Below are 21679 nucleotides of genomic sequence, written 5' to 3'. Positions count from 1 at the left end.
TTTCCCAAGCTTGATCCTGCCACTGACTGGGACAAGCTGTTGTTCTGCACGGCTCCCTTGAATCCTTCCCTTCCTTTAAGAAGCTGTCCTGGATTCCTCTAGGCATTACTAAGCTGTTCCAATAGTTCGCAGGTGCAGAGAAGTTAAAAGTTACACTTCCGCTAAGTGTCAAAAGCAGGATTAGAATGCAGAATTCTTCTGGTTGAAAGTCCAGTACTCTTTTCATAAACATAAGAGAGCACAAAGGAAGCCAGAATCTAAGACCTGGATTTCATAATACAATGTACACGGAAGAGTGTTAAAACTCAAGCTTATAAGGAAAACATAATATTAATGAAGCTGCTCACTTAACATGAGCTAGGATAACCTAAGTTTAAACTTCAAAGGCAAACAGCAGGGGACCTGACCAAAGTAACTTACAATACCAACTCCCTCCCACAGACAGCAGTGTGTCAAAAAAAAAAGGAATCATCCCACAGCTAGCCCCTCAGCACCATTAAGGCAGAAAAAAACCCGAAGGATAAGGAATGGCTTCTTACAACTTTTGTCAGTCCAGACGTGCAGCTCCTGTGCCAATTCAGGAATCACAAGGAAAGTCCGCCACCCTTGTCGTTTCTTTGATTTCAAGATATCCCCAAAAATGTGGTCTCCAATATACAGAATATCCTTGCCCTTGGCCCCCAACAGGTCGCAGATTGTATCAGATGAACCTGATGAGCAAGGGAAACATTAGGAAGAACCCTGAGGGACAAAATAAAATGTTCTCTTGTCCAAGCCAAGAGGCCAGTTATACCAAGTCTACCTGTTACTGTGGTGAAACAACAGGCATGACAGGTCATCATACATGACTATAAGCAACTGAGGGCAGGATGTAGGAGGCAGCCAAAGAGTACTGTGTCTGAAAGACATGGGCCTTTTTATGGGAAGTGCCCAAGCAAACTCTACCCCACTGGAGGACTTCTACCGATCTTAAAACTACCGTTCAGAACAACCACAATTCACTAGCAACAATGAATACAGATACTAACGTTACTTGGCTTTAATGATTATGTCCCTCAAAAAGACGATCAGCCTCAACCTGACAATGACCTTGTGCTGCAACGGATTTGCTTAGTGGCTTGTAATCGAGTCTTCACTTGTACACATTTCCTTCACTCCTTAGGAGCACCACGAAAACCAACACAAACGTCTCTGCATCACCGTGAGAAGCACAAGATGAAGATGTGCATAGTAAGTACTCCACAGAGAGTTACTGAATTGAGAATTAGATTCAAGAAAGTGGGAGAAGCAGGTCTGTGATCCAGGCAGGAAGTCTGCCAAGAGCCCAAGATCTGTTGAACGGCTTCACAGGCCTTTCTCCCTTAATCTTTATAGGGAAATTTATAAATCCTAGTAGGTGGCCAACTGCTGCACACGTCCACTCAATGAATGGGGAGTAGAAACTACTAGTGCAATAAACAAGGGACAAACTAGAAAATCAAGGTGGGATTGCAGTAAAGCATTTTACATTAAACAAAAGGAAAATCCATGACCTACCTCCTGAATAGACAATTCCATGCTGGAGGGGGCCTGTATAGGTACCAATCTTTAGCTTGCCAGTTTTCTGTGTGAAAAGAAAAACTTTATGATTCTTTTCCACCTACCCTCTATCTCAATCTCCACTCTGACCACCCCCCCTTCCTCTTTTCAGTTCTTTACAGACTGTCAATCCAATGTCAACTCTCACTCTTCTGAATACAAAGAGAGTTTGTTCTATTGCACAAAATGCTCAAACTCTTCAAGGAATTTCAAAACAGAGATAGGAACACTTGTTCTGTCAGTCAGGAGATGCTATCAGACACATTATCCTTTAGACTTACAGTGTCCACCTGCCTCAGGACTGTGCCTTCTCCAAAGAACAGCGGCTTTCGTGCGTCCACAAGGATTAAATCAAAATAGGACTGCCATGGTCGATGTGAGCTCCCTGGCTGGAGAAGAAGCAGACATTAGAAGTCAAAACCTCTGTCTGTCCTCATTCAATTTAATTCAATTTAGCAACCATTTATTAAGCACTGTAGTACTAGGTGCTGGAGACACCAACAACAAACAAACAAGACAGTCTTTACTCTTGAGGGCCTTACATTTTACTGAAGGGAACACAACATATACACAGGCAATCTAAGGAGGAAGCTCACTAATGCTTGGGAACTCAGAAAGGCTACACACAGGTGGCACCTGAATCAGTCACATGTCCATGAGAAAGCTTACACTTCTAAGAGCAACTAGGAGATGCCAAAAACCTTAAATTATGACCCTTTCTTCTACCAAATGAGATAATATAGGCAAGTGTTTGGCAAACCTTCAAGTAATATCTATAAATGTCAGCTACCATTATTAACACCACTAAAAATCAATTGTGAATGGAACCTGGTTTTTAAGGTTGATACCTCAGGAAAGGAAGACAGTCACGTAGGAGAAGAAAAAGTGTGCATTTAACAATTGTTAATTATCTCCCAGGCTAAGGAAGTATGTTGGGGAGGTTCTCTGGATACTAGTGATTAATATTCCTTGGCACATAGTGAGATCTAGCCCCTGGGTACGTTTGTGATACAGTGAAACTGATTATGAACAAGTAAAGCAAAACTTGGGTGTGTTTGTGACATCTGAAAGTGGAAATTGAAGGGTAGAATGAGAGATTAGATGGGTACGGTTCAGGAAAGTTCACAGAGAGGGACTGCGATATCAGGAAGTGAACATGTAGGAGGACAGGCATCCAAATGTGGATCCTCAGCAGCCCTCTTTCGCTTCGTGTGTGGAGAGTGGGCTCTAGGCTAGGCAGAGGCAAGGGCTCTTGCCTGCAGAGCTGGTCAGAAGGCACCAGGTCCTGAGCGCCATGGAGCTGCATCAGTTTGGAGAGCAAAAACAGCCAAGTCCTGGTTGACGCAACTATCTGAAGTGATTCTATGCTCCTAGTACTAGTCTCACTATGGGAAGGAGGAGTACTCTATATTTATGTTTAAGGAAAAACAAGTGGAAAGTGCTTCTGAGGGTATGTGACAGCAGGTTTCTGTCACCAGGAGCTAATCAACAGCTACAAGACAGGAACATCAAAGCAGTTTAGGATAGAATGGAAAGGAAAATCACAGACCGAAATGCATTTTCTGGGTCTGAGAGGTAGATCAATAGCTAAGCTAGACAACTTGACTCTGAAAGGCAGATCACTGACAGAACTGATGTGAACAAACTGAACAGAATAATGATTTCGTTTGCCAGATAAATCCTCCAAGAGAAGGGTAGCGCTTCTCTTGGGCTCATACTGATCCAGAAGGGGGGTGTATAAGTGGGATTCTCAGGCTAAGGTAATAAAGTATAAACCACATTTTGTATAGTCTGTGCTTTCTTGCTGCCACCAAACAGTCCAGGTCCAGTTAAATACAGTACTTTAATGCTTACAAAATCACTAGCCAAAACCATGTGAGGAACTATTTACAGATCAAGAGACTGAGGCTACAGAGAGGTTGTGTGACCAGGCCTCTGGACACAGAGCTAGTAAGTATCCACAAATATGCATTCAAGTAGCCTATATTCCTCAGAACTAAGCAGAGCTGAGTATCAGGAAGAGGGATTCTTCTGTCAAATGTCTTCGAGCAAGCGAGTATGTTAGATAGCAGTAGCTAGTAACAGTTAAGATGACCTGGTTTAAAAATTTCCTCTATTTATTCCAAGCAAATAGATCAAATAAACAGCCACAATTTTTTAAATCCCTTTTAGTTCTACCAAGAACTGAAAACAGAGAGTCAATTCCAGTTTACTTAATGCCACTTGAATGTCTATGTATTAGAAAGCCCCGATACTAAAGTTCTTTATTGTGGCTGGTTTCAAGACTGCTCCTAATGTAAACCATGAGAAAACAATGAACTTAAATTGGAAAGAATCTCAGATCCAATCTTCTCTGGCTAGGCCCGATTCCCTGAACCAATTTTTTAGGGTTGCTGAAACACATTCATTATTTTTAAAGTAATGACTTGTTGAGTTGTATACAGTACCTTAGGGCCATGTGGGAAATCAAACAAGTAAGTCATAATTTTCTGGAAAACAAAGAAACAAGGTTCAAGTAACTTCTCTCAAAATTATACAAATTCTACAAGAGAACATGCACTTCCCTCATAAAACTAAGAACATTTCTTTTTTAATATAAGATTGATTAATTTTCTTCTCCCAACACCTCCCCCCTGCCTTATTCCTGAAATAGTGGCAAGTGAGGCCAGAAAAAAAGCTTTCATCACAATATACTGCTACCAAAATCATGGAATAAAGTCAGCTGAGTTGGGAGCTAGAGAAGCCACAGCAGCTGCTGCTGAGAGCCCTAATGAAAGCAGCCTCTCTCCCAAACCAAGACTGCTACAGCCAGAAGACAAAAGCAATGAGAGCTAGAACCTCTGGGCCACATTTTGCTATAGACTGGCCCTTATGCTCTTGCTGCAGAGCTTGAAAGGAAGACCAAGAAAGCCAGGTTTTACTTCTCTGTGATAGAATAATGCTGTTCTGAGAGCCTGGTATACCTGGGCTTTTCTTGTGTATCAATGTTTATGTTCCTTTGTGGTATGAGCTAAGGTTATAGGCACAGAAAACACCAAAGGGTAGGGTAAAGACAATCATGAGTCTCAATATTAGTGATAGCAACAACCTGTACAACACTTTCTAATCTTTTCCCTGTTTTCTTAGAAATATCCATGTCAGAGGTCACGAGACCTTAACAGTGACACCAAGCACTGTGGAACCTACCACTCCCTATTATGACTGTAAAGGGGCTGATGGCGGGTGACATAAGGGCTATATGAACATGTTAAGGCATTCAGGTCAACTGCACCACTCTAGGAAGGGGCGGAGGCACTTCCAAAGGGAGAATGCTCTTACTAAAACCAGGGAGACATAGCAGCTGAGTTGGAGGACACCACCAGCCTCACTCGCACTCCAAAGCTGCCCATAGCTTGTATAATCAATAGCAGGGAGAGCAGCAACCTCTTGGCTTGTGTTTGTCACAGGTTAGCTCATTATGCTACAGTTGCAAATATCTTGAAAAGGAGGAGAAAAAAAATAGCCAGGTCACATTACATTTGTATGGTCCTAGGGTTCCTGGGTATCTTTCCCTGTGTGTCTGTTTTGTATGTTCCAGGGTCATAGCAGTGGAAATCCCTGGAGAAGTCCTGTGTACTGGCCTGGGCTGTGATATGCCCGAGATCTAGGGCATGAAGAATACCAAAGAGCTGGGTGATAAAGAGTCTCTTACAAGGTCAGTGACAACTGTGTCCTTGATCCTTCCCTATTCTCCCAGTAGCTTTAAGCCTCTAAAATACACCTTACTTCCCACATCAAATGGTAATGATGCAGACTTATTCCCAGAGACAGCCACTGGCTAAAAGTCTTAATTCTTATGAAGCCATAATTATACTGGCCTTTCGTCAGTAGGGCATATACTTGGGAGCTGTTCCACTAACAGGTATGGTTTTACACCAATTAATTTATACTCTGTGAAGGTCATGTAAAGAACGACTGGCTAAAGTTAAGGGTATGAGTACTCAAGCCTTGTAATAAAGTAGAACTAAATGGCTCATGTGGAAAATAAACATTTTATTTTGAGTTTGAGATCACAGGTTTTATGAAGGAACGCTTAATCCAAATAATAAGTTTTCCAAATCAAAATAATACTGTACAGAGGGAGGAAAGGTAAGGGCTAGAGAGTACAAGCACATCCTCAGAAACGCCTAATGCATTTCATTGTTGGGTAGTAACATAGCTAAATATTATACATTTTCTCACCAAAAAGCGAAAGGAGAATGAAATCACAATAAAGCACTTCTGAGTACATTAAGCATTGAGAAAACTTTTTTTTTCAAAAATGGAGTTAAGTTTGATATTTATAATCAACTATTACTACTATTTCCTAATCTAGGATTTCCAACAGCTGGCAGTGCCAATGTTTGAAGGTGCATAAAGGGAACAAGCAAACCCAACAACACAGCTTGTTCAAACTAGATGATGAAGAGAATGAAGAGCCATTTATACAGAATGACTGTTCAAAATAACCAAAATAAAAAAGTGTTTCAAGCAGCACACTGTCAACAGAATCACTGCCAAAACAAAGATTTTGAGAATAAATCTGAAGATTGCAGAGTCTCTTTGGCCCAGGCTTCAGCCAAGGCATAGCCAACCTACCTTTGTCCACCTTACTCTTTCCTAGTTAAAATGTTAGAAAAACATGCTGCTGCAGGAGAACTACATATTTGTAAACATATTCTTTGGGATAACTGGTAGTTAACTAACTTCAAAATTCACATAATGAAAACCCAGCATAAAATACCCAATTCTTCTGTTTAGACAAATAAACCAATGTTATATTTAAACAGTACTTACATCAGTATATTTATAGTCACTGTTTGTAGCAAGAAATACTTTTCCTACTTCCTTCATTCGGCTTAGAAGCAAAGGTAGCTTCCCCTGAAATAAAGCATGCTAATTAGATCCAACCGCCTAATTACCTTTTGTTTTAATGAGATGCTGCAGGAAACATTTTAGTCATTGGGTATAGGGTATCTCATGTTACCTTGTTTGTAGATGGTATCAATAAGTCCATACTTAAAAAGTATTTTAAATCTTGCCCTACAACTTTCTATTTAAGCCTTCCAGGCTTTTTAATATAAATCACATAAATCAGGTGTCAAAACTCTAGTTGTAATCTGCAGCTACAGAAATAAATGGATAACTGATTCTCCTTGCCCACAACTACCGGAACCATGATATTAGCTAAGACTTTTCTCTGGCTGAAAGTGGCTTTTTAAAAAAAATATTTCATATATAACTGTGTCCTGGCAAAGACACATTTGCCTTTGGGAATTTAATTATAAGTACAGTCATCAGCTTTTTGGTTTAGAAAGTCAGTCATTATGCCTTTCCATTGCCTATATGCTGATAAGGCATTTCGCAACTGATTTCTACTTACATCTTTGACCACATATTTCTCTAGATTTTCAACTGTCTTTTCCTTGAGGGAACCCTGAGAGGAAGACAAAAGGAAATCAGGAAAAACACAATCATTTATTATAAGATCTATCCTGCCCACTATCAATCCCAATTGACTTCTTGCGTATTTTCTAAAGAAGAGAGCAGCTGACATGCAGATTGTGGCCTAAGGTGCCTGTTGTTTTTGTTTGGGGGACAGACCTATGATGTCATTAGTATATGGAAGGAATTACACTGAGGCAATCCTCTACACCAAAGGAGATCAGCGCTAGCTCCACAACCTGTACTTTCAGAGACTGGTCTGGAGGACTGAGCAGCTGAGGCCCTCACCTGGGGTGTGTCTGAAGCAGGACTCATAGCTAGTTCTTCCTGACACTCCTAAGGCTACTCACTATTTTTACACTGTGATGGTTCTCACTGGATTTCTGAGTTACAAACAAACAAACAAAATCTTCTTATGTTTACACAAAGAAACTTTGCTTCTATTTTAAATAGCAATTAGAAAAATCTTACTTTATTCAGTGTAACTAATTTAAGTATTTTAACTTCATTTACTACATTATTCAGGAGAAAATAAAGTGAGAACTATCTGGCAAAAATTAATGGGTTATAACCATCTACAAATTGTATAGGGCAAAAAATATGACAAGTCTGAATCAGTGCTTAATTCCTTCTGAATTAAAAAAAAAAAGGAAAACTAAGATAACCAGAAATGAGTTAGCCCCAAAAAGAAGGAGGGAGGGGAGGAAGAGGAAATATTATTGCTGAAGGAGAGATAAGATAATTCAATGCTCCTCTGATGGATGGCAAATGCAAGTTTCTCATTCAGGAGAAATCCCACTGTCCACCTGGAGAAGAGCTAATCTCACAGGAGATAACATGTGCTAAAGAAGAGAAGGAGTAAAGAGAAGCCCCAGGATACCTTATAATGAACCCAATCAACGGCGTCTCTCACATCCTGAAACATACTCCGGAAGGACATAAAGAGATCTCCATCTTTAAATCCCGTCTCGCAGCTACAGGAAGGTAAGACAGTTGGGACAGGGAAATAACGTGAATAAAATATACATCAAACATCAGTCAGGGGAAGCAAAGACTGTGTCAGTGGGTTGGGACTGGCTTCATTCCAAAACATTATTGCCCAGTGTAAGCCATTCCAGTCACCAGAAATGGACATTTTTCAATGGAATACAATTAATTTGAATGAACCAACCAACAAACAAGTATGTGATATTAAATGGCAACTAAAAGGTCAAAATTATAAATATGTCAGATACTTTTCTTTACAATTTTTTTTAGAAACAGGCCCCCAACCAAGTTAATTTAGCATTCTGAAAACTGACAGTTTAGTCTCCCCTCCACCCTGCCTTTTCTGGCCTGGTCCCTAAATACAAACCATTTAAAAATCTAATTTAGTCACTTAATTCATAGCCCTAAGTGCCTCATAGCAGCTGGAGACAGGATAGAAAGACATTGGTTTCTATGGCTGTCATATCCAGGCAACAAAACGGCACAATTCTCCCTGAGCAGAGAGAATAACTGAAGCTCGTTTTTTCCTTCTTTTTTTTTTTTTTTTGGAAACTCTGTGGAGAAGAAACAGCATTTACTCCTGGATCAAATCTCGACAGGCCTGGGAATGAAATTAAATTGCCATCACTGAATGGCTCCTGGGTAGCTGCTGTGAAATGAGTTGGGGGGTTTTAGTGCCAATCTGCCTGGACAGATAACCATCACACAAACCTCCCACTCAGTTGTCACAATTAGCACCTCTGCTGGCCGTCTTCATTCCCAGGAGAAGCCAATCAGAAGTGGTCCCTTCCAAACAAGGCTGCAGCCACTGGCAAGGAGAGGGGGCCGTGTGGGAGGTGAGAGCGCCTGCATGGAGCTCCTGGTGCTGTCCCATCTCTCGGGTTGGCAATCTGGCATCTCACTAGCACTAAATTTGCTTCAGAAAAGCAGAAAAAACCTACAATGGCCAGGTCTCTAAAACCCTGTACATTAAATAAAAACTGAAACACAACAAAATCAAAGTTTTACATACCTGGAATATCTGGCACAATTAGTAAAAAAATCTACTAAGCAGGCCAACAGGTAGGTTTCTGGAAATAAAGAAAGACTGTGTTAAGGTGCAAGAAAAGTCATTGATTAAAGCCTATTTCATGTGATGGAATACTACTGTGTTGTAAGAAAAAAGATAGATTTTAGAAAAACAAGGAAAAACTTGAATGAAATAACAAAGAGTGAAATGAACAGCGGAACCAAGAGAACACTGGATACAGTATCAGCAATACTGTTTGAAGAATAGCTGTGAACAACTAAGTTATTCTGAGTATTATAAATACTCAAATCAACTACAAAGGACCTATGAAGGACAATGCTATCCACCGTCAAAGAAAGAACTGATAAATAGAAGTATACATAGTATGGTTTTACACAAAGACACATAAACACACACACACACATAAGTATAAAAAAATCTGTCAAATGGTGATGGCCTTCTTTAGCGTGAGGGGTGGGGGGAGGAGAGAGGGAAACAGTTCGGAACTTAAAATGCAACCTTTAAAAAAATTTTAAAAGGGTACAGCTTCCCAAGGGGATGGTTTTGTAGGGAACCTTAATTCTCTGGATGGATAAGTTCTAGTTGGTTTGCTAATAAGAAGTCACATGACATTCTAATCTCTCTCTTTCTCAAGCTCGCGGCACACACACACACACACACACACACACACACACACACACACACACACACACACACCCACCCCCGTCTATTTCATTGTTCCCCTGAGCAAAGAGAAACATTCACGAAAAGAGAGAAACATGCTACCATGGGTCATCAGAGGGCGGAACTACCTGGGAGGTTGAACAGTGTGTTCAGAATGTAAAATCTCTCTGTGTCATCTCGCTGGATAAATTTATTTGGATACTGTTCCCGAGTTTCAGGTCTGAAAAGAGCAAGAAAATATTATTGGTATTCAGCAGTCAGCATGTAAAATATAGAATATGTCCTCCAAAGGAAATATACGCGCACGCGTGTGTGTGTGTATATATGTAGTATATATGTGTGTATATATGTATACACACATGTATATATATTTAATTACACTATTCAGAGTCTGACACTACAGAAATTAAAATGACATGGTTTATATTGTAAACATTCCTTATCTGAATTTAGAACTTTAATTAATTTTCCCAGTCACTTTTAATCACCTATTGCAGTGTCAAAGCTATATTTATGGGACCTAATAACTGAATTCTCTCAAAAAAAATTGCCATTTAAAAGGGAGTTGGAGAAATGGGAAAATGTTTTAAAATTACAGTAAGCCAAACATACTTCAGTTCTACGAGGTGGCTTGAAGTCAGCTTTGACAAGTCAGAAGCAGATATGTGCTTGCAGAGAAGAAAGAGAAAAGGACATAGATTTGCTAAACCTGTGAGATCCCAGAATACAATTGTATTACCTATTGCCTCAATTAGCATAACCATAGGAAAGCTTTACAGAGCTCAATTCACTGTGGAAACCAAGGAACTCTTAAAATTGACAATAACACTACTCATGTTAGAAACTCCCATCTCCAGAATGGGTTAAAACTATTGAAAAGAAAGGTAGCTTTCTGGTTCCAAGTGGAGTTTGTGCCACTAACAGTTTATAAAACAAAGCAGAAACTTATCTTCCAGAATCATCCAGAGAATAAATATGGAGTCTAGTTCTCTCAAGTTTGATTAGTTAACTACATAATAACATTTCCTTACAATAAATTTATAGGAATAGGAACTACAACTGACTTAAGTGATGGAGGGAACGCTGAGGATGAAGAAACCCATCTACTGATACAGGTTGTCACTCTCTGTAACTTAAGAGTTGCCTACAGGCCAAGAAGTTGCATGACTTGCTCAAGGTCACACAGCTAGTATGTGTCAGAGGTGGGTTTTTAATGGCTCTGAGGTCAACTGTCTCCTCACTATGCTACGTGATTCTCAATAAAGGTAAAGAGCTGATTAAAAGAAAATAATCAAAGGCTCTAAATCCAAACAAGGTAAAACCATGTCACTGTAATTTCCATAGGGTTAATGGGCTCTGAGCAGTGTCACTGTCAGTTGCTAGCTCTTGACTGTCTAGCAATTCAGAAAGGAGATTGAAGAGTTCTTTGAAAAGAGACCCTTAGAAGCAAGTTCTTAGATGTTATCAGGGCAGCTGAACATTCTTCATTTAAAACTGACCTTTCCCTTTAAGCCTCCCCCCAACCCCCACCCAGGCTAAAATGTGGCTTAGAGGTTAAAATACAAAAGTGGAAAAGACACAGCCACAGAGAACCTTTCCTCGGCCTTTCTAGATCCCTGTCACACTCACGCACACACAATCTCTTCTTTATGCTTCACTACAAAGGGTATATGCAGTGTAAAAACATTTCAACAAAGGAAGAGCAGTCTCACTATAGTATCTGCTATTGAAATGACAGAAATAGTACATGGCCCTAATTCTAGCTTGGTTTTCAGGGATTCCTCTTCTGTTTCCCTGAAGCTTCAGTTACGGATTTGGTAGCAAAGCATTAACAGTTGCAGAGAAACTGTCACACTGTCCTGGCCCAGCTCAGGTTCTTCTTTTCTCTGCCACTTTTGTTTTTCTTAAGGTCAAGTAAAATAACTCTAATTCTAACCCTAACCCTTTTCTCAAACTCAAGATGAATTAGCGTATGAAAAACTATATAAATGTTAATCATTTTTATTATTATTCTCACTGGTTAAAGGTTCACTGACTCTAGTCTCTGTGACTCCTATGTAATTCTGAATCGAGTATGCCTAACAACCACGTGAAACAGACAGTTTTTAAAATTAATTCTTTTCTGCTTGTGTGTATGTATCTCTAGGGCACTGTTAAAAATTACATTCCCAAACCACAGAAGTCATATAGTATGTTTGTATCTTTGCACTGAGCTAAACACCTCCTCAAAGTACAAGTGAAACTATTTTTCAGTTTCTGTACTTTTTTCTGTTTTTTTCTCCCTTTGGGTCTGTGTCTTCTTTTACTACATGACTAATATGGTAATATGTTTTGCATGATTGATGTATATAACCTATATCAAATTGCTTACTGTCTCAGAAAGAGGAAAGGTGAGGAAGGGAGAGAGAAAATTTTGAACTCAAAAAAAATTTTAAATGAATGTTAAAAACTGTCTTTACATGTTAACTGGGGAAAAAAATATTTTTTTAAAATCCATATGAAATGTGAAAGTCCTTATTAAATACCCCCTTCACCTTGATTGTTCACAGACTGGTCAAGAATCATGTCCGTTTTAGGGAGTTAGAGTCAGCCTCGTACTCTACTGCCACTTGCTGAAAGGCCCCAGGAATGAATGTTGAGGAAGAGAATCCTTTTCTGGAGTAATTTTTGTAACAGACTGAGAGAGAATGTACAAATTTATTTTGAATTTTTTTTTTGAGTCTGTGCAGCTCTCTTCTGTTTCCACGGTGGCAGCATTGCACAAAGTAAATGCTTAGTGTTTTTTGAATGCTTGAGTGAATTTAGGAGGAAGTACTTATTGACAATCTATGGAGAGATGGCTGTTTTCATGCCTGGGTAATTTGGAGAATGGAGGGGTATGAATGGTAATGGGGAGGATGGGGAACTGAGATTTGTACATGCTGAATTTGAGGTAACAACAGGTCATCTAAGCAAAAACGTCCACTGGGCCACTGAAGACAAAAGCAGTTTCCTACTTATAATCTTGAGTTACTTCCCCTCTATCTCGATTTCCTCATCTGTAAACTAGAGGGTTCTGACAGGTCATCTCTAAAGCTCCCCTCCAGTGCTCAGCCTTATGATCCTATGATCCTAGCTCCAGGGACAAAACAGGTTGGAAGATGTAAAGTTTCAGTTGTAAATGTAAACACAAATAAAAACGTAAACAAAAAATAAAAATTAGCATAAATGTGATCTCTGAAGCCCTGAGAGCAGAGAATCAAGAACTCAGACTTAGGGGAAAATGTACAGCTAAGGGGAATAAAAAAAGGGAAAGGGAAAAAGATAAAAGGAAGAAGTGGTTAGAGAACTACTGGGAAACTAGAATAGGAAAGTGTCCTAGGGCAGATGAGATGAGAAGAGAGAATTTTAAGGGAAAATAAGCAAACACAAGGTCAAAGAAAAGGCCTTAGGATTTGAGAGTGACCTTTGACAGCAGACTATCATGGAGTGGTAGGGTTAGAAGCCAGGATTCAAATGTTAAGGAAGGAAACTGCCACCAAAGACTGACTCCTTTGTCTCATTGGCACACAGAAGTGACCCTGGTTTCTCAAAAACTACGCCAGGGTAGTTTAAGCTCTGGCTTCAAGTATGACTCTAGCAATAGACTGCATCTGTTTTCCGAAAACCAGCCCGGCTAAATACAAAAAAGTTTATCATGAATAAACTGGTCACAAGGTACTGAATTCCTTGACCACAGCAACCCATGAAGCAAAGAAAAATATAAATTGTAAGAAGTTAAAGAATTGATTGGTTCAATTGTGTCTCCAAAGGCAACAGGAAACATCATTTTGTGGGCTATTTCATTAGCATTTTAGCGTTTGCAATAAGCACAAGCAAAAAGACCACCAGGAACACAATTACATCTTCTGAACCAATGCCCATCGTAGAGTGTGAAGAATTTAAAAAAAATACAAAGAACTTGATGAACCTTAACCGTCCAAATCAAATCAGTATTCAGCTTTAATCCTTGGTGACTTCAACGCAAAAGTGAAGTGGGAGCAATAACTCCAATGCCCATGCAAATTAGATGTGTTTTTCCTAAAAGATATAAAACTGTCCTCCAGATTTTACTGGCTCAGGGGACTACAGGTTCAGGCTACTGACATCACTTCCTACTTCCTCAAATATAAAACAGCCAGGAGGAACTCCAGGCACTCTCTGATACTGAACTGATGGACCCAGACAGGCAATTCAGGGAAGGAATCTATACTCAGATGTATTAACTTGAGGCATCTTCAACGCCCATCGTTGTTGCATATCCTTCTATGGCTAAGTAAACCTCCTTTTGTTAACTGATAAATGACCTCTAAGTGTCTCATTTTGTTCCCACATCAAAAATAAACTATCAAGGGACTAGCCTTAGTCAGGCTTAACTCAAAAAAAGGTAGTTCTATATGAAGAGAGTGAAAAATGTATAGTTCAATGGTAAGGAATAAGAGAGGGTAAAAGCTCACTGATTACACAGAAAACACAAGTCTATCTATCACGAGTATTTTCTTTAAAAAGAGAGTCAAAAGGTGCTGGAAAGAAGAGTAACATCACAAAAAATGAAACTGACTGTATCACAACAGGAAACAACTAGTTATCAATGTGGTGGTCATTTCCAAAGCCGCAATCAAATCATAAACCTCTTAGAGCAAAGTTCAAAATCAATACCAAATTAGAACAAAGAATAAAATGAGATGATAAGGATATACAATTAAAGCATCACCTGTCTACTTTAAACAAACTCTTTTTTAAAAAAAATTATTTTATTAATTTATTTTGATTTATAAACAATCACTTCCATATGCTTTTGAGTTTAAAATTTTTCTCCCCCTTCCTCCTCACCACCCTCCCCAAGACGGTGCACAATGTGATATATGCTATACATTTACATTCCTGTTAAACATATTTTCCCATTAGTGAAGTTGTAAGTACAAATTCTCATTAGTGTTTTGCTTTTGACCACCGCCTCCCTCAGTCCCTCCTCCCTTTCCCTTTTCTTTCCCTTTAGCCTTACTGCTTCTTTCTTTCCTTCTATTCCCCCCTCCCTTTTCTTTCCCCATTTCCCTCCTACTGCCTATAGGGCAACTTAGATTTCTATACCTAACTGATTATGTTATTCCCTCCTTGAGCCAAATCTGATGAGAGTAAGGTTCAAACAATGCTCACCCCCCCTCCTTTCTTTCCCTCTGCTGTAATAGGATTTTCTGTCTTTTCCTGTAATGTAATTTACCCTTGTCTGCCTCCTCCTTTCTCAGTATATTTTATAAAATCAGACTAATCCACTTACTTAGATCCATTTAACCCAATTCATTAGATTTTTTTTAATCATTACATCGAAGTCAACTAATATCCACCCCCTTTATGTATACTCCTTTAACATGGTGTAATAACAATACAGTTCTCAGGGGTTGCAAGTGTCATCTTCCCTTGCAGGGATGTAAACAGTCCACCCTTATTAACAACATATTGTATCTTTCTGTCCCATTTACCTTTCCATGTCTTTCTTGAATCTTGTACTTGAAGATCAAATTTTCTGTTGAGCTCTGGTCTTTTTATCAGGAAGGCTTGGAAGTCCCCTATTTTGCTGAATATCCATTTCCTCCCTTGAAAAATCATGCTCATTTTTGCAGGGTAGTTGATCCTTGGCTGTAATCAAGCTCCTTTGCCTTACAGAATATCATGTTCCACGCCCTGCAGTCTTTTAATGTAGAAGCTGCAAGGTTCTGTGTAATCCTGACTGTGTTTCCATGATATTTAAATTGTTTCTTTCTGGCTGCTTGCAGCACCTTCTCTTTCATTTGGTAATTTTGGAATTTTGCTATTCTATTCCTTGGTGTTGTCAATCTGGGATCTTTTTGAGGTGGTGACCAGTGTATTCTTTCTATGGTTATTTTACCTTCTGGTTCTAGGACTTCAGGGCAGTTTTACTTTATGATTTCCTGAAAGATACTGTCCAGGCTCTTTTTTTCATCATGATTTTCAGGTAGTCTAATGATTTTTAAATTGTCTCTCCTGGATCGATTTTCTAGGTCAGTTGTTTTACCGATGAGGTATTTTATATTTTCATCTATTTTTTCATTTTTTTTTAATATATGAATCCCTTTTTTTAATATAAATTTATTTATTTTTAGTTTTCAACATTCACTTCCACAAGTTTTTGAGTTCCAAATTTTCACCCCATCTCACCCCTCCCCCCACCCCAAGATGGCATGCATTCTGAATATCCCTTCCCCTAGTCTGTCCTCTCTTCTATCTCCTCCCTTCTCTTATCCCCTTCCCCTTCTATTTCCTGTAGGCAGGATAGACTTCTGTACCCCATTTCCTGTATTTCTTATTTCCCAGTAGCATGTGAAAACATTTTTTTCAAACATATGTTTTTAAAACTTTAGGTTTCAAATTTTCTCTCTTCCTCCCTCCCCACCCACCCTCATTGAAAAGGCAAGCAACTCAATATAGGTTGTACATGTGCAGTTATGCAAAACACTTCCATAGTAGACATGTTGTGAAAAACTAACTCTATTTCCCTTAATCCTTTCCTGCCCTCCCATTTATTCTATTCTTTCTTTTGACCCTGTCCCTCCTCAGAAGTATTTACTTCTGATTACCCCCTTTCCCAATCTGCCCTCCTCTCTATCATCCCCCTGCTCTCTTGTCCCCTTCTCCCCCTATTTTCCTGTAGGGTAAGACAGATTTCCATACCCAATTGAATGTGTATGTTATTCCCTCCTTAAGCCAAATCCTATGAGAATAAGATTCACTCATTCCCTCTCACCTTCCCCCGTTTCCCCTCCACTGTAAGAGACTTTTCTTCTGTTTTTTTTTGTGAGATAATTTACCCCATTCTACCTCTCCCTTCTTCTTCTCTGAGTATAATCCTCTCTCATCCCTTAATTTTATTCTCCAGATATGACCCCTTAATCTTCAACTCACCCTGTGCCCTCTATCTGTCTATCTATATACATACATATAATTTTTTCCTCCAACTACCCTAATACTGACAAAGGTCTCATGAGTTATAAATATCATCTTTCCATGCAGGAATGTAAACAGTTCAATCTTAATAAGTCTCTTATGATTTCTCTTTCCTGTTTACCTCTTCATGTTCCACTTGAGTCCTGTATTTGAAAGTCAAATTTTCTATTCAGCTCTGGTCTTTTCATCAAGAATGCTTGAAAGTCCTCTATTTCACTGAATGACCATTTTTTCCCCTGAAGGATTATACTCAGTTTTGCTGGGTAGGTGATTCTTGGTTGTAATCCTATCTCCTTTGCCCTCCAGAATATTATATTCCATTCCCTGGGGTCCGTTAATGTAGAAGCTGCTAAATCTTGTGTTATCCTGATTGTGTTTCCACAGTACTTGAACTGTTTCCTTCTGGCAGCTTGTAATATTTTCTCCTTGACCTGGGAACTCTGGAATTTGGCTAATATTCCTAGGAGTTTTCCTTTGGGGATCTCTTTCAGGAGGAGATCTGTGGATTCTTTCAATTTCTATTTTGCCCTCTGGTTCTATATCAGGGCAGTTTTCCTTGATAATTTCTTGAAAGATGATGTCTAGGCTCTTTTTTTGATCATGGCTTTCAGATAGTCCAATAATTTTTAAATTCTCTCTCCTGGATCTATTTTCCAGGTCAGTTGTTTTTCCAATGAGATATTTCACATTGTTTTCTAATTTTTCATTCTTTTGGATTTGTTTTACAGTGTCTTGATTTCTCATAAAGTCACTAGCTTCCAATTGCTGCATTCTAATTTTTAAGGAAGTATTTTCTTCAGTAAGCTTTTGGACTTCCTTTTCCATTTGGCCAATTTTTCTTCTCCTCATTGGCTTTTTGGAACTCTTTTGCCATTTGGGTTAGGCTATTTTTTAAGGTGTTATTTTCTTCAGTATTTTTTTGGGTCTCCTTTAGCAAGATGTTGACTTGTTTTTCATGATTTTCTTGCATCACTCTCATTTCTCTTCCTAGTTTTTCCTCTGCTTCCCTTACTTGCTTCTCAAAATCCCTTTTGAGCTCTTCCAAGGCCTGGGACTGATTCATATTTTTCTTGGAGGCTTTGGATGTAGGAGCTTTGACTTTGTTGTCTTCTTCTGGTTGTATATTTTGATCTTCTTTTTCACCAAAGTAAGATAATATAGTCTGACTCTTTTTGCACTGCTTGCTCATAATCCCGCCAATTACTTGAGTTTTAAACTCTTTGTTAAGGTAAGAGTCTGCTTCCAATGTGGAGAATGTACTGTTCTAAGTTTCGGGGGTTTGTGTAGCTGTTTTCAGAGATACTTGTAGGGACCTGTAAATTTTCAGTTCTTCCAAGGTGGTATGATAAGGGGTGAGGTGTTTACTCCTTTCCTGGACTGTGACCACAAGTACTCCTTTCTGTCCTGTAACTGTGAGGAGGGGTTTCTCTCTACAGCCACTACAAGCTCTACCACGCCAGTGCTCCTCCTCACCCGAGCACTGCCGCCCAGAACTGTGACCCAGATCCAAACACAGGCAAAGCAAGAGATCCACTGGCAAAGAGATCCCTCTCTCTGATCAGCCACTGGATTCCCCCTCAGTCTGGGGCCGGAAGCTCGGGAAGCAGCTGCGCCCCGCAAAGCCATGCTCTTGGGGAATGGAGCTGAGACCTCGCCTTCCTGTCTCAGCACCGTAGAAATAGACTTTTCCCATTGACCTTCTAAGTTGTCTTTGGCATTGGTGGATTGAGGAGTCTGGAAACCTCCACAGCTGCCCGAGATTCAGTCCTCTGAGGCCTGCTCTAGGTTCGCTGTGGCCTTTGCGCCCACGCCACGTTGTGCTCCCAGCCCGGCGCAATATGCCTTTCTGATCAACCATCCAGGCTGTCTTGGACTGGAAATTTGTTTCACTCTGTCTTTTTGTGGATTCTGCTGCTTTAGAATTTGTTTAGAGCCATTTTTTATGAGTATTTGGAGGAGTTTGGGGGAGACCTCAAGTAAGTCACTGCTTTCATTCTGCCATCTTGGCTCCGCCCTCCTATTTTTTCATTTTTTTGTTTCTGTTTGACTAATTCTTGCTGTCTTATAGAGTCATTAGTTTGCATTTGTCCAATTCTGGTTTTTAACAGATTGTTTTCTTCTGTTAGTTTTTGTACTTCCTTCTTCAATTGGCCAATTGTATTTTTAAGGGATTTGTTTTCTTCAGTGTATTTTTTTTCCAGTTTGCCAATTGTGTTTTTTAGGGACTTGTTTTCTTCAGTGTACTTTTTTTCCCAATGGGTCAACTGTATTTTTTAAGGACTCGTCTACTTCTCTCATTTGACTTTTAAAATCCTTCTTGAGCTCTTCTAAGAAGGCTTTTTGGGCTTCAGACCAGTTCATCATCCCTTTTCATGTTGCAGATGTGGGTTTGTTGACAATGCTGTCCTCTTCTGAATTTCTGTCTTGATCTTCACTCTTCTCATAATATGAATCTATGGTATATTTCTTTTTACTCATGCTTTCTTTATTCCCTGGCCTTTAAAGAGATTGAGCTCTCCCGCTGGAGAACAGAGGGCACCGACCCAAGCTTCTTGTGTTGGGAGCCTAGGTCTTGGTCACTGGCTTTGTGTGCTGGGGCCTCTTGTGTTGGCAATTGGAGGCTGTAGGGTTTTCACAGCTTACCTTGTGTTGGGCTAGAATCAGCAAGGCTGGAACTTTCAGGTAATTCTAGGTTGCCTGCTTTTCCTTTCCTTTTGCTTTCTTCAGCTCCTTTTAGATGTGTGCTGCAGGGTGTTTATCTGCCTGGGGCCCCTTGCAGTGCTGTCTCCCTCTTTTCTGCTAATGCAGTGGGAGATTCCTTTGTGGTACAGTGCCAAGGCACCTGGTGGTTTTCTGAGCTGGTTTCCACCGATTTCCCCCCCTCCCTAACCCCACCCTCACTGAGGCACTCAGAGGTCCAGGTGTTGGTGTTTGCCTGCTCTACCACCTGGGCTTCAGGATCTGTTCCTGGTTGACAGTTGGAGGTTCTGACAGCTTACCTAGTATTGGGCTGGAATCAGCAAGGCTCGGACTTTAGGTTGCTTTCTTCAGCTCTGGGGCCCTTTGTAATGCTGCTTTGCTTATTTCTGCTAAGGCCCTGGGAGACCCGTTTGCTGGGCTGCTGCACTGCTGTTCCCCATCTTTCTTCTAGTTCAGCTGTTCCAGGGTTTTGTTTTGTTTTTTCCCTGGGGTGATATTTTCTGGGTTTTCAAAGGTTGATAGAGGAAGGTGAGAGCAACTACATTTTTACTCTGCCGTCTTGGCTCTTAAACAAACTCTTGATGCCCCCCAAAAATGAGAATCAGATAAACGAAAAGACACTAACACAGATCATCACTATTTATAATAAGCAAATTTAACTGATATAAATCAATCATCACAATAAAAAGGTCAAAACATTGCCTCATGCAATAAACATATGATTTCCTTGTTTAAGTGGAGATACATGGCAGTCAAGAGTAACACTAATTTAAACTATGAATTCATTTGCAAAATCTTACAGAAGAGGAAGATGTTTACCCTCACATAAAATTTAGAGGGAAAAAAAAACGCCCTTATAGAAAGCTTGATGTTGGACCTAGGTATGCCAGATTATCTCAAGGGAATTTAAAGAAGGCCAACAAACCAATGAAAACAATGGAAAATCCATCAAGATTTCTACAACGGTTTTCTCTATCAATGACAATGGAGTTATCACATTGTCCTCTAACAATACCTAGTCCTTGATGTGAAGTATGAGAGAAGACAGAACTAGAATGTAAGAAGTATGCAGAGAAAGGCTGATTCTAGAGGTGATGTAATTCTAAAAGAATCATGGAAACTCATTTTCAAGACATCTAAAAAAGGAACAGATATTAAATGATTAGAAAACTATTAATCAATATGCCTACTGTCCCATCTCTATAAAATATTAATGATAATTTATACTAATTTTGAGGGCGTACTCGATGAAAAATGTGAAGGGAACAGGCAAGACTTCTCAGACAATATTCTACAGCAGATCACATCTTTAGAAACAGAACTGAACGAAAGGTAGAGGAAATACAAGATTGTCTTGTATGCTTATTATCTGTTGACTAAAAAGAGGTATTTGATTCACTGGAATAAAATGTTAGCCTTAAAGGCTTTCTTTCAACATGTTAGGAGCATATATAAGATTACTTCATAGTTGCAATGAGAGAAGCCTTTTTTTTTTTTTTACTTTTTAGGCATTTGGGGTTAAGTGACTTGCCCAGGGTCACACAGCTAGTGAGTGTCAAGTGTTTGGTCTGAGGCTGGATTTGAACTCAGGTCCTCCTGACTTCAGGGCCGTTGCTCTATTCACTACACCACCTAGCTGCCCCGAGAAAAGCCTTTTTTTAAACATGATTCTCTGATTATTTGTTGCAAGCAAGGTATGGAAACATGAGCTCAAAGGGATTTCCAGCTGTCTTAAGAGAACACCTAGCACAGTCTAAATGGACGAGGGACTCTCCCCAACATTCCTTTTTGCAGATAACATGATGTGAACTGCATCAAACCCCAGAACAATGCAGAGCTTCCTAAATGAGATCCAAAAATCACTCTCAACAACTGTCCTCACAGAAAAAAAAAACCAAGAGAATGAAGAATGCTTATTGTTCAGACTTTGATATATGGCTAGATGACAACTAATGGAGCTGGCCCTTAAATCCATATATCTTGAACAGACATTACAAGTGGACTGACCTTGCTGGACAGTTCCCCTGCTCCTAACTCCAACAAAATCTTGAAGTTCACATGAAATCAAAAAATGATCAAGAAATCTAATGAGAAACTAACAATTAGTGATATCTTCCACTCCAGAAAAATACACAGAGTCAGCAAGAGGCCCACAAGTAGGAGCAAAGCAAGTGCCAGCACAACCAGAGACCTGACACATAACCAACAAGCCTCCGTACTTGGAGCAAGAGCAGAAGGCATCCCTGAGAAAACCTCAGGGTAGGGATCACGGAAGCC

General features: G+C 39.7%; 1 protein-coding gene across 3 annotated transcripts in view; it reads right to left on the bottom strand.

The window, feature by feature from the left end:
* Positions 1-21679, bottom strand: part of NT5C2 (5'-nucleotidase, cytosolic II) — a 106740-nt gene that overhangs the window by 8340 nt on the left and 76721 nt on the right. For all 3 annotated transcript variants that reach the window (XM_020967693.2, XM_020967706.2, XM_020967712.2), the window contains 9 exons: positions 9850-9941; positions 9041-9098; positions 7922-8015; positions 6980-7033; positions 6394-6477; positions 4026-4067; positions 1860-1967; positions 1537-1603; positions 540-710 (listed from right to left, as the gene is read on the bottom strand). In XM_020967693.2, the coding sequence (XP_020823352.1) occupies positions 540-710; positions 1537-1603; positions 1860-1967; positions 4026-4067; positions 6394-6477; positions 6980-7033; positions 7922-8015; positions 9041-9098; positions 9850-9941 (770 nt within the window). The remainder of the gene's footprint in view (positions 1-539; positions 711-1536; positions 1604-1859; positions 1968-4025; positions 4068-6393; positions 6478-6979; positions 7034-7921; positions 8016-9040; positions 9099-9849; positions 9942-21679) is intronic.

This window comes from Phascolarctos cinereus, unplaced genomic scaffold, assembly GCF_003287225.1.
Source record: "Phascolarctos cinereus isolate Bilbo 61053 unplaced genomic scaffold, phaCin_HiC Scaffold_3;HRSCAF=262, whole genome shotgun sequence".
Taxonomy (NCBI): Eukaryota; Metazoa; Chordata; class Mammalia; order Diprotodontia; family Phascolarctidae; genus Phascolarctos; species Phascolarctos cinereus.
The sequence above is the reverse complement of the archived record's forward strand: the minus strand, read 5'-3'. Positions and strand labels throughout refer to the sequence as shown.